The 12664-nt window shown below is 35.2% G+C and overlaps 1 protein-coding gene across 3 annotated transcripts in view; it reads left to right on the top strand.

The window, feature by feature from the left end:
* NRPD1B (nuclear RNA polymerase D1B) overlaps positions 1–12166 on the top strand; it is a 44914-nt gene extending 32748 nt beyond the window's left edge. For all 3 annotated transcript variants that reach the window (XM_090308196.1, XM_090308195.1, XM_090308197.1), the window contains 6 exons: positions 5889–6163; positions 7560–7733; positions 7859–7999; positions 8099–9951; positions 10345–10459; positions 11311–12166. In XM_090308196.1, the coding sequence (XP_090164322.1) occupies positions 5889–6163; positions 7560–7733; positions 7859–7999; positions 8099–9951; positions 10345–10459; positions 11311–11583 (2831 nt within the window). In that variant the 3' untranslated portion in view covers positions 11584–12166. The remainder of the gene's footprint in view (positions 1–5888; positions 6164–7559; positions 7734–7858; positions 8000–8098; positions 9952–10344; positions 10460–11310) is intronic.
* Positions 12167–12664: the final 498 nt, after the last annotated feature.

The raw sequence follows: 12664 nt of genomic DNA, 5'->3' as shown, positions 1-12664 counted from the left end.
AACCTTACAAATTAGCAGCAATGGAAGAGATTAATGCATCGAAACAAAATTGCACTGGGACATAGTTGAACTACCAAAAGATAAGAAAACAATGGGATGCAAATGAGTGTTCATTGTAAAATGTAAAGCTGATGGTAATATTGAAAGGTACAAGGCCAGATTGGTTGCCAAGGGGTTCACTCAGACCTATAGAATTGATTATCAAGAAACATTTACTCCAGTTGCTAAAATTAATTCTATCAGAATTCTGTTATCTGTTGCAGTTAATTTTGGTTAACCTCTTTATCAACTTGATGTTAAGAATGCCTTTCTTAATGGGGACCTTGAAGAAGAGGTATTTATGGACTTGCCACCTGGTTTTGAGGTGAATCTTAGGGTTAACAAAGTATACAAGTTAAAGAAATCATTATACGGCCTTAAACAATCTCCTAGAGCATGGTTTGAATGTTTTGGAAAGGCAATCATGAGCTATGAATTCAGTCAAAGCCAAGCTGATCATACTATGTTCTATAGCAAGATGGTTGTTTTGATAGTGTTTGTTGATACTATCATACTTATAGGTAATGATGAGACAGGATTGAATATCTTGAAGAAAAAACTTGCTAGTGATTTCCTAATCAAGGACTTGGGAACCTTAAAATATTTCCTAGGCATGGAGTTCGCCAAGTTTAAAAGTGGTATTCTTGTCAACCAAAGGAAGTATATTCTTGACCTACTGAATGAGCCAGGTTTACTTGGTTGCAAGATAGTAGAAACTCTCATTGAGCAGAATTTAAAATTAGTAGTTGCAACTGAAAAAGAGGTAAAAGAAAAAGAAAAGTATCAGAAACTTGTGGAGAGACTCATATACTTCTCTCACACACGTCTTTACATTGCTTTTGCAGTTAGTATGGTAAGTCAGTTCATGCATGCTCCCAGATTAGTTCAATTTGAAGCCGTTTATAGAATCTTGAGATATTTGAAAGGTACTTCAGGAAAAAGGTATATTATTTAAGAAGCATAACCACCTACATGTTGAGGTTTACATTGATGCTGATTAGGTAGATAGTACGACTGATAGAAGATCCACTTCGGGTTATTGCTCTTTTGTTGGGGGAAATCTAGTTAAATCTAGTACGATTGATAAAAAACAAAGTGTGGTTACTAGAATTAGTGGTAAAGCATAATGTAGGGCGTTAGTCCATGGCATTTGTGAGGTTATATGGATAAAAAGACTATTGGAAGAATTGAAATTCTCTTAGACAATGTCCATACGCATTTATTATGATAACAACTTAGCAATGTCTACTGCCTACAAACCAATCCTTCATGATAGGACGAAACATATTTAAGTTGATAAACACTTCATAAAAGAGAAGATTGATGCAGGAATAATATGCATTTCCTTCCTTCCGACAACAGAGCAAATTGTAGATGTGTTAATTAAAGGTCTTCTAGTGCGGCAATTCAACAAGTTGATTGACAAGCCGACCATGAATGATATTTTCAAACCAGCTTGAGGGGGAGTGTTGAATATTTTTTTTTTTGTGAAATTCTCCATTGTATTATATTTGCTGTAATTTATTCTTTCCTTATTTGTAATTTGGTGTTTCTTCTATTTAAAAAACCCTTTCCTTCCGAGAGAAATAAGAAAAAAAATATTTTGCTATATTTCTTTCCTTATTTTGCATTTATTTATTTTTTCTATTTATATGTTAGTTAAATTTATATTTTAAAATTTTTCAATATGACTCATATTATTTTGATTTTCAAATTTAAAATTTTCAATATGTATATTTAAATATTATTTTGAATTTTAAAATTTTCAATATGCATGTTTATTTATTATTTTATATTTATAGTACATTTGAATCCGGTTAGAATTTACAAAAATTGTGTTCACTAAGGCATTCATTTAGCTTCAAGTTAATAATTTACAACCACGACATTTACATAATATTATAATTGAGTTGGATTTGAGTCGACGTCATTTAAGACAAATGACCGAAGTAAAAAATAATATTCCATTTCAAATTTGAGCAATATTGAAAAAGATAGAAACAATAATCGTATCATTGTTGTTAGTTTTGTATTAATTTTGTGTTAGAAATTATTAGTATTCAATAATATAATTTTTTATAATATTTTAATGCTTGTTATATATATTTTTTATTTTACATAATTAAATTATATTTAAACTATAAGGTAAAGAAAAAAAAGTAAGAAAAAATAATACAAGAAACAAGAAATAGTTAATAAGTTATGAAATAAGATTCTATTCAAGAAACAAGAAACAAAAATAGTTATCAAACATATTCCCATTTCTAGTTTTTAGAAAACAGGAAATGAGAAAATGGGAATATTATCAAACGGCCCTTATAGGCTGAACAGGAACATTTACAAAGAAATAACAAGCCAAATGGTTGAATCCCAAGATCTAAACTTCAGCTCGCATGTTTGTTTGGGCTTCTTTATTTATTATTATTATTATTTTTTTGGTAGGTTTGTGTATTCTTTCTTTTTCTTTCTTGACTAGAGTCCATTTTTTTCATCAACTTTTTTTTCACACGTGAAAAGTAATCTATTTCTCTCCCCTAAATAATTTAACTTCATAGCTTTGCAAGTATTTTTTACGCTCAATTTTGTACTTCGTAAATATTTTTATGCTTTAAAAATTTGAGTCTTTACGTAATTTGTAATGGCTACAAATAATGTTTATTATGTGTAATGAGTTTTGGTTTTTTTTCCTTAATTCCTATTGTCTTTTGGCATATATATATATACGGAAACACAAACCTTTGATACAATCTTCTTCTTTGCACGTTATTGATATCGCCAAGGGTTCTGAAACACAACCTACAATCATTTCATGTTTTTGTACTTTCAATCCTGGTTTAAAGGAATTGTACGCATCTTCATCGTGAGGGTTTTGCAACCCTTTGTCTGGGACTTCTTTCATGTCGTCATAGTTCCCATTGACACTCATATATTCCCCTTTGATTGGATCTTTTTACAAGATATTATCCTCAATTGGAATGCCTTTATATATCCTTTGTAATTTATTTTGAGTGGTTGATCGTTAAATTTTCTTGCTTTCTTTTGTCACTTTCACTTTTTCTCGTTAAATTTTCTTGCTTTCTTTTGTCACTTTCACTTTTTCACTCCCTGTGGAGTTTTTATTTGAGCATTGGTCTCTTTTCATTTTTTAAATGTGAAGTTCGATATCTTGTTTAAAAAAAGGACAATTTATTTGATAATTCCAAGAGAGTGGGGCAATAGTTGAGAAATCTATCCGTCAAGATGGTTCTTATTATGATTTGGGATGTTGAGAATGAAGAAAAAAAAACGCAAAGAAAAGAACTTCTTGCCGTTTTCAAAAAAGAAAAAAAAAAACCTCTAGCCTCTTGGTGACAGATTGAAAATTGATAAACCTTTATTTATTTGTTATTTTGAGCTTGAAATGAGATCTGGAATTAAAGGTAAATGGATGGAATTTTATCAGTCAACAGAAGGGAATTTGATTCCAAATTGTAAAAGAAGTGCTTCTTCTCTAAGCTGGTGGAGTAGCCCTGATTCGTTCTTTTGTGAGCGGTATCCTAATTTATTATTTCTCCCTTTATAGAGCCCATGCTTGGTTTGCAAGAATATCGAGAAGTTTATGGGTAATTTCCTCTGGGAAGGGGTGGACGAGGAAAAAGGGGTGCATTTAGTTAGGTGGGAGGTCCTTGGGAACCCTATGAACGTGGGGGGATAGAAAAGGACAACTTCGGTGGCTAAATGGCGTTGGTGTTTTCCTCTTCAGTCTAGAGCTCTTTGGCACAAGTATGATCCTCATCCTTTTGAGTGACTGTGGAGTGGGTTTAAATGCACTTATCAGAACTTGTCGAAGGAAATTTCTTATGAGCTCGCTTCTTTCTCCCACATGGTCCATTGTGTGCTGGGAGAGGGGAATAATACATATTTTTGGGAAGATCGGTGGTGGAGGATAGACCCCTTTACTCTACAGTTTCCTGTCTAAATCATTTATCTTCCCTTAAGAAGTTGTTTTGTAACTGATTTTCAAGTTTAGTTAGGGAGCTTGATGTTTGGAGTTCCAACCCTTTGGAGGAATACTCCTGTAAGTCATTCTTTCGTTTCTTATTGGACCCTTCCCTTGATAGTGAATTTGTTTTTTCTCCTCTCTAGAGAATTAGGAAGATCCCTAAGAAGCTTAAGTTCTTTGTCTGCCGATTTGAACAAGTTAACACTATGGATTTGCTTTTGAGGAAGTTGCCATCGCTAGTTTCCTCTTTTTATTTTTTTCATTCTCTATTGGAAGACAGAAGAAGACTTGAATCACATTATTTGGAGACATAAGTTTGCGAGATCTATTTGGAATCACATTATTTGGAGACGTAAGTTTGCGAGATCTATTTGGAATTAATTCTTTCAGACGTTCGGCTTCTTGCTAGCCCGTCATAGGGACACTGATATGATCAGATAGTTCTTTTTCCATCCACCTTTTAATTGTTGGGTGAAGGTCTTTTTCGTAGCTTCAACTTTTGTTTGCAAATTCCTCAAGTGTTAGACAAAGATATTAAAAGGTTCTTATGTTCATGGTTAAATTTCTATATGGGTGTATTTGTTGTTTCGTACTTTTTCTTTTTCACCCACTTTTGGATTTTGGAGTTTTTATTTCTTGAACATTTATTCTTTTTCTGAGAACAAGAGCATGAAAACGATTGGACATGGACACTGTGATACATTAATCTCTAAAACGTATGACACAAACACGTTGGGATACTATATATATGTGTGTGCGTGTGTATATATACACATACTTACATATATTTATGTGTATATATACATATATATTAGTACTTCTCGATAGATAAAACACGTTTAAAATCTTAAAAGATATTGAAAGATTTAGTTGGTTATGACTGGAGAAAGAATATACCATCTTAATGCTTTACAATTAATCAATATATAAGGATTTAGTCTATAAGAAAATCTCTATTTTCTCCCCATGATTTTTAGGGCATTGGCCTTGTTTTGGCTACGCATATGGGTTGTAGAGAGGTGATTGATGAGTTACTTCTCCACCCCTCTTTCATGAGACAGGGTGTTTTTTGTGGGAGCTGGGTTGTGTTGTTTTGTGGGGTGTTTGGGGTGATGAAGTTTAATGCTTCGTCATGGACCTCAGTGGCGAAGCTTTTTTGTAATTATTATTTAGGTCAAGGCATTGTGTGTGTTCTTTCTGTGGGTGTTTTTTGTTGTTCGCACTTGTATTCTTTATTTTTTCTCAATGAAGACCTAACTACTACTACTAATAATAATAATAGAGAAACGATTTAATTTAATATCTCAGTGTATATAACTATGAGATCCATGACAAAAAAAAAAGACCAAATTCATAGTTTCACCTATGAAAGTTATCCTTGAGTTACTACTTTACTTGAATAGGATCTATTCTGTATCCTTGAGTCTGAAGTCTAAAAATATTGTTGAGTTCCACAAGACATGTGAGAACAACCAAAGCACCCAGTGATTCAATATTCTAAGTAGGTCCATCTCTTAACTTCTCGACTCCACGAACAAGTGCCAATGCTGCTTCCATTTCGGAACTCAGATTATTGAGAAATGCTCGGTACCTCCTAATTGAATTAACTTCAATCACTAAGGAGATGGAGCTTAACCTCTAAATTTTAAACGTTGAACCAGAAAAGAACAAAATTAATATTCTCGTTACATTAATTCAATGAAGAGGCTTCTTTTCTTTTTTAAGAAAAGAAAAATTAATCTGCATCAAAATATAGAGAGAGTGCATTAAATAGTTTAAATGAGTAAAGTTTATTCATATCTGAATATTTGTAAGTTTGCTTGAAAACCATCCTTTTTTCCGACAACCTTTTTCATCAATTCAATAGGTGACCCTCGGATCAGTTCTGCAAATGTGATCTGGATTAGTCCAGATTCAACCAGCTGGCAAAAAAATCCTTCCAGGTGGCAGGATGGTGAACTAGCGTTGGATGTCTGTCTGGAAAAATCGGCAGTGAAACAAAATGGTGATGCTTGGAGGAATGTGCTGGACTGTTGCCTACCTGTTATTCACTTGATTGATACCAGAAGATCAGTTCCTTATGCCATCAAACAAGTTCAGGATCTGCTTGGCATTTCATGTGCTTTTGATCAAATGATCCAGGTATGATGAATACATGCTCCTTTTTGTCCCAATAAAGTAATTCAATTGAAACCTTTTTCTGTAGTGTAATTTTTGGATCAGCCCAATGAAACTTTCTCAAGGGAGAACGCATTTCTTTGTTCTACTCTAGTACACTCAAGAGAGTATGCCCAAACATAAGAAATTTCTATACCCAAACAATCAATCCCTTTTATGTTATCTCGAGTAGGAAACTGACCAATTTGAAACAACTCATATAGTGATATAGATACTCTCATTATTCCCTTCCATCTACCGAATTATTACCCCAATTTTCTCAGCAACCAAAATAATACCCATAACTTACGTTAAAGTATAATCACTCACAAAATCCCCCAAAGCCCAAAATCAAGATCTCCCATAAAATCTGTGCAAAATGATAAATTACCAAATACAAAAGAGGTGACAAGGGAATATAATCTTTAGGAACCTTCTGCATTGACCCCAACAAATAGGCTACTTTGAAGTGTTGAAGGATCAACAAAATCTGTCTCTATAAATTTTAGTAATGCTTATGTTTTTATTTTTTTATTTCTTTTCCTCCCACTAGTTGTGCTTAAAATTCTAACCCAAATTCTCAAAGGGTCTCCCTTTATGTGTATTAAAGGGGGACACTTTTTTTTATAGAAGTTTTTACTTGAACCTTTGGTCATAAAGGGTGACACATTTTTTTCTATAGGACTTTTTACTTGAACCATTATAACATGACCAAATCAGTTATTGGAAACAAGAGTTTTCAGATACTAGATTGAGTGGTATTTTTTGTTTTTTCTTTCTTTCTTTTTTTTTTTTTTTTTTTTTTTTTTTTTTTTTAGAGAAACAACTTTTAGTTAGAAAAAAATGAAAGCGTATACGGGCATTCAAAAAACGAAGCCCACAAAAAGAGACATTCCTTTACAAGAAGGGACTCTAGCTATGCAAAACAATGCTTATAAAATAGTTACAAAAGGTCATCAAAATCGAAGCCCACAAAGAAACATGATAGCAAACAAGAGACCAAACCTCACGAAGGTCCTTTTCCCACCCTCTAAAAGTCTTATTTTTCTTTGTTTCTTTGTTAATTCAGGGATGATATTGAACCATTTACTTAGGTTGACTATTTTTCTTTCTTTCTCTCTAGATATCATTAAGGAAATGGCATTTGGAAGTTAGACGGGATAGATCTTCCAATTGAAAGATATATACTAAGGTTGTAGGCTTTACATGTATTTTCCAGTGGAAGTCAGCTTTTTTTAATTGTGTATAACTATGGTGCTTGTTTCGTTCTAGCTAAAACTTCCAAAAAATGGTAAATACCTGCATTGTAGGTGACTTGATAATAAATAGGTAAATGACAAATGTCGAAGAAAATGATATATAAGATGGTTTATATGCACAGCGGCTTTCAAAGTCAGTGTCAATGGTTTCAAAAGGTGTTCTTGGAGATCATCTCATTCTGCTGGCAAACAGTATGACATGCACAGGAAATATGATTGGCTTCAATTCAGGTGGATATAAAGCATTATCTCGTGCACTGAACATCCAAGTACCATTTACAGAAGCAACTTTGTTTGTAAGTCCTCTCTCTCTCTTACTCTCTCTGTCTGTATCTCAATACGAGATTGAGCTTTATTTTCCTTTTTTTTATTAATTGTTGATACACTGCCGGTCATATAATCTTGCTCTATGGATTTACAGACACCAAGAAAATGTTTCGAGAGAGCTGCTGAGAAATGTCATAAGGATTCTTTATCAAGCATAGTGGCCTCCTGTTCTTGGGGTAAACATGTTGCTGTTGGTACAGGATCAAGGTTTGACATCCTTTGGGACCAAAAAGAGGTACTGATCAATTATTATTATTATAATTATTGTTTTTGTTCCTTCAAAGATCTTTTTTATGGTTCAACTCATTCACGCACCTTTTCTTCCCTGTTCCAGTTAGGATGCAAACAAGATGATGTTGTGGATGTTTATAACTTTTTACACATGGTGAGAAGTAGTAAATCAGAAGAGCCAACGTCTGCATGCCTAGGTGAAGAGATTGAGGATATAATGGTAGAAGATGAATATGGTGAGTTGACTCTGTCCCCAGAGCCTTTGACTTCTGAGAAGCCAGTTTTTGAAGACAGTGCTGAATTTGAACACTGTTTGGATAATTATCCTGGAGAATCAAAGTGGGAAAAAGCTCCATCTCTTGGGGCTGTTTCCACTGGTGGTGGGCAGTGGGAAAATAATGAAAATGGGAAGGCTACTAACTCGTCCGATGACAATGACTGGTCTGGATGGGGGAGAAAAGCTGAACCTGATGTGGCCAATACAAATGCCCAAGAGAATACTTCAAACTCTGCTTGGGATACTACGCCAAGTTGGGGAAATAAAGCTACTAATACTTCAAACGACAATGACTGGTCAAATTCTGGTACAAAAGAAGTTGAACGGGATTCCTTTACTTCCATGGAGAAAACTCCAAAATCTGGAGGTTGGGATACTGCATCTACTTGGGGGACAAAAACAAAAGATGTAGATGGCTTTAAAGGTGACACAGCGCCAGAAAAATCAAATCTGTGGTCTGGTTTGCAGAACGAGAAAGCTGAAACACAAGATGCCTTCCATAAAAAGGTTGAGATGACCTCTAAATCTAGGGGATGGGAAGATAAGGCTTGGTCAAGAGGAAGTTCTAAAACAGAAGATAATTGGTCTAGTCAGGTGAAGGATAAAGCTGAATCATTCCAGGTTCAGGTGCAAGAAGTTTCTTCCAAAACCAATGGCTGGGGTTCTGCAGGCAGTTGGAGAAAGAATTCTGGAGATGATCATCAATCTGAAGCAGGCTGGAACGATGGCCAGGCATCAATGGACCTAGATAAGGTGTCTGATAGATGGGATAGCAGGGCCACCGACAGGATGGAGAGCCAGCGGACATCTAGTTGGGGTTCTCAAACTGTTTGTGACTCGAAGGATAGCTTTCCATCCAAAGCCGTGGAGCATAGTGATGCAGTTCTCAATCATTCTTGGGATCAACATAAATCACCAGAGGCTTCCCAGGGATTTGGCAATGATGTCTGGGGGCAACAGAAATCACGGGAAGTTATAAAACCTTCACATGTTAACAATGAATCAAATCAACGTGGCTGGGGCTCCCAAATTGAGTCAAACGAAGGATCAGGTCATGGGTTTGATCAAGTTACCAGTGAGCATAAATCTTCTGACACAGGAGGTTGGGACTCTCAGGAGAAGATGGATAAGCCATGGGACAAACAGAAATCTACAGAGGCTTCACAAAGTTGGGGATCTCAGGAGAAGATGGATAAGCCATGGGACACACAGAAATCTACGGAGGCTTCACAAAGTTGGGGATCCCAAAATGACTCACTGGGTTCGTGGGGACAACCCCAGAGGGCAGCTGAAGAATTTAGTCGGGGATCTCAGGATGATTCAAATACACAATTTAGTCAACTGAAACCTCCAGAAACTTCATTAGGTTGGGAACAAAAATCACCGGAAGTTTCTCATGGTTGGGGTTCTCATAAAGAGTCTAGTGAACAGACAAGTTCACATGGATGGGATAAGAAGAATCAAGGGTCAAAAGGTTGGGGTGGAAATGCTGGGGAGTGGAAAAATAGGAAGAACCGTCCTCCGAAATCTCCTGGAGTTTTGAACGATGATTCTAATTTACGCGCAATATTTACTGCATCAGGACAACGGTTGGATATGTTTACAACTGAAGAACAAGATATTCTTGCAGATATTGAACCCATAATGCAATCTATCAGAAAAGTTATGCATCAATCTGGGTACATATTCTCTCTGAATGCTTTTCACTAAGGCACATTGGTTGCATTTAGTAATTTTGTTTTATTATAAATAGTAGATGTAAAGGATGGATCTGCTTATGAATGAACACATTCTTAGTTTGGTTGTAGTGGCCAGAGAAAATGATAGGGCTGAGGCAAAACCTTAGTATTTAATTGGAAATAAGATAAGGGGATTTTCTGATGAACAGTTTTTGTTTGTCCACTTGCTCATAAAGTCTACCAATGTTTTTGTCTCGTGAATAAAACAACTTTGGTGTTTCTTATGTTTTTTTCCTTAACATTGACACTGTGGTCCACCAATATGTAATTGACACTATTTCTTGAACATTTTCATTCTATTTAAATTTTCATTCATGAATATTTTGTGCGAAGGTACAATGATGGGGATCCATTGTCTGCTGAAGATCAGTCCTTCGTACTTCAAAGTGTATTCAACTTCCATCCTGACAAAGCTGCAAAAATGGGCGCTGGAATTGACCACTTCATGGTATATTTCTCAAACTGTTATTATTTTTTGAAGTTTATTATATATATATTTGTCCTCATGTGAAAAAAAAAATCTGAGCTGTAATACTATTGACAGTTGTTACCTTTATGCTGTTCCTTTTGTTTATTCAATCTTTGTCGTATCTCTCTATTTTGTCAATTGTTTGAAGCTTTTTGAATGCAAGGTGAAAGGATATTCTTGGTACTTAACATTTCTAAGCATCTTTTAGGCCAACTTCGTTTATGCAGAGTTTTTTATTTGGATTTCACCATCGTAGTCATTATAGAAGATATTTCTATGATGTTTGGTTCTATTCCACTCACATTCGCCTTTTTGAGATAATGGACGAACCTTTTGGCAAAAATGTTTCTTTCCTATTCTTTGAAGCATTTGATCGGAAATGATTTATAAAATTTTTAGAGGGATTGAGAGGTCTTGGGAGGTTGGTGTGGTCTCTTACTGAAGTTTGCCTCAACTCGAATGATTTGTGTAACTATTCTCTTGGTCTTATAATTTTGAGTCGGAGCTCTTTTTTTATATTGTTAGCACATTAGGTTTTGTTCTGGGCCCTTTTTGTATTCATTCACTTTCTCTTAAAAGCTAAGTTTGTATGCAATCATCATCATCATGTAACTTTTAGATGATGCTTAAACCCTTTCGACCTTGCCATGTGAAGAGTCAAGCAGTACTTCTGTATTTTTAATTTGGCAACTGGATGCTGGCACTGTGGTGGATTTATTTGGAAGTTGATTGCACCTTAATCTTCATTCGTTATGGACCTTCCTACCATTTTCTGCAACGTAATGGACATTTGAGGATATCTTACGTTGTTTAGTGCTTGAACTTGGCAGGTTAGTCGGCACAGCAGTTTTCAGGAAAGCAGGTGTTTTTACGTTGTGACAACCGACGGCCATAAAGAGGACTTTTCATATCGTAAATGCCTTGATAATTTCATCAAAGGCAAGTATCCTGACCTGGCCGAAATGTTTGTGGCCAAGTACTTTAGGAAACCTCGTCCAAATAGAAACCGAGACCGGAACTCTGCATCTGAGGAAAATGAGAATAAAAACATTGGTGGAGAGCTGACTCCAATTCCAGAAGAATCTCAAAATGGCAGTCAATAATAGTGATGGTGTCTTGGCATTTGAATAGCTCAGGAACCAGCCCCTCTTCTATAATAGAGGTAAAAAATGATCACATTGTCTGGTATTTTGCCTTGTACATAGGAGGCATATGATTTTGTATTTTGTGGGGTCAACAAGAGGAAGAAATTTCCAGCTTTGTAGCAAGCCTCAGCTCCTTTTCCCCATATATATAAAAAGCAGTTCTCAGTTCATTGGTGTTTAACTTGTCCTGTTGCATTAGAAGTTGGTTAGGCTGTCTTCTTTTTATTAACTTGCTCTTCCAAAAATCAGTTCATTACTAATTTTCTTAGGCTCCCTCAATCCCAACTTCTCCTAAAGCCTTAAGAATTTGACTAGCAATTGAAAATGGCTCAACTGTTGTACTTGCTATACTGCTGTCTTGTTGCAATCCTTGCCTCCTATGGAAAAGCTTGTTTGTGTATGTTGAAGATTCAATGATTCTGACTCTGCAAAACAGTTGCCATCTGTATTGATAGTGGAAGTCCCACAAGATTTGTACATAGCCTGAAAACAAGATTTTTCTGATCAATTTCAATAGTAGACTAATTTTGAATTGAGCGCACCGATAAATATCTATATTGTTTGGTTTCATTTGTTATTGTCGTTTTAATGGCTGAATGCCAAAAGAAGGTTAAATCACCATCCGTGCTTAGTTTTGATATGAACTTTATAATTCTAAAATTTTCAGTCTGATCTACAATTTCGTTAAACTTTCTGGGCTAAATGTAAAATAGTTATACATCTTAAAGTGAGTTTGGCTTAGTGGTAATTGTCATGACGTGTTACCGTAGAGGTTGGTGATTTGATCCCTCATCCCACGCTCTTACTAAAATAAGATGTAAAATAGTTTTTCGTAGTAGCTAAGAGTTCTTGGATGTTATAGAGGAGTTGGTGTTCACTGTTCAAGAAAATTGTTAGCAGAAGAAAATTAGAAGATTTAGCTATAGGAAATGACATTTGGGGAGATTTTGGACAAATCATAACCGAAACTATAAATCCTAGAGGAAGATCAGAATGAGAACGAAAGTGATTGAGATTCTGAACCTTTTTTTTCTTTTTT

This window comes from Benincasa hispida, chromosome 12, assembly GCF_027475165.1.
Source record: "Benincasa hispida cultivar pf3 chromosome 12, pf3_genome.v1.1, whole genome shotgun sequence".
In the NCBI taxonomy this organism is placed as follows: domain Eukaryota; kingdom Viridiplantae; phylum Streptophyta; class Magnoliopsida; order Cucurbitales; family Cucurbitaceae; genus Benincasa; species Benincasa hispida.
Note: the sequence above shows the minus strand (reverse complement) of the source record. Positions and strands in the feature narration are given on the sequence as shown.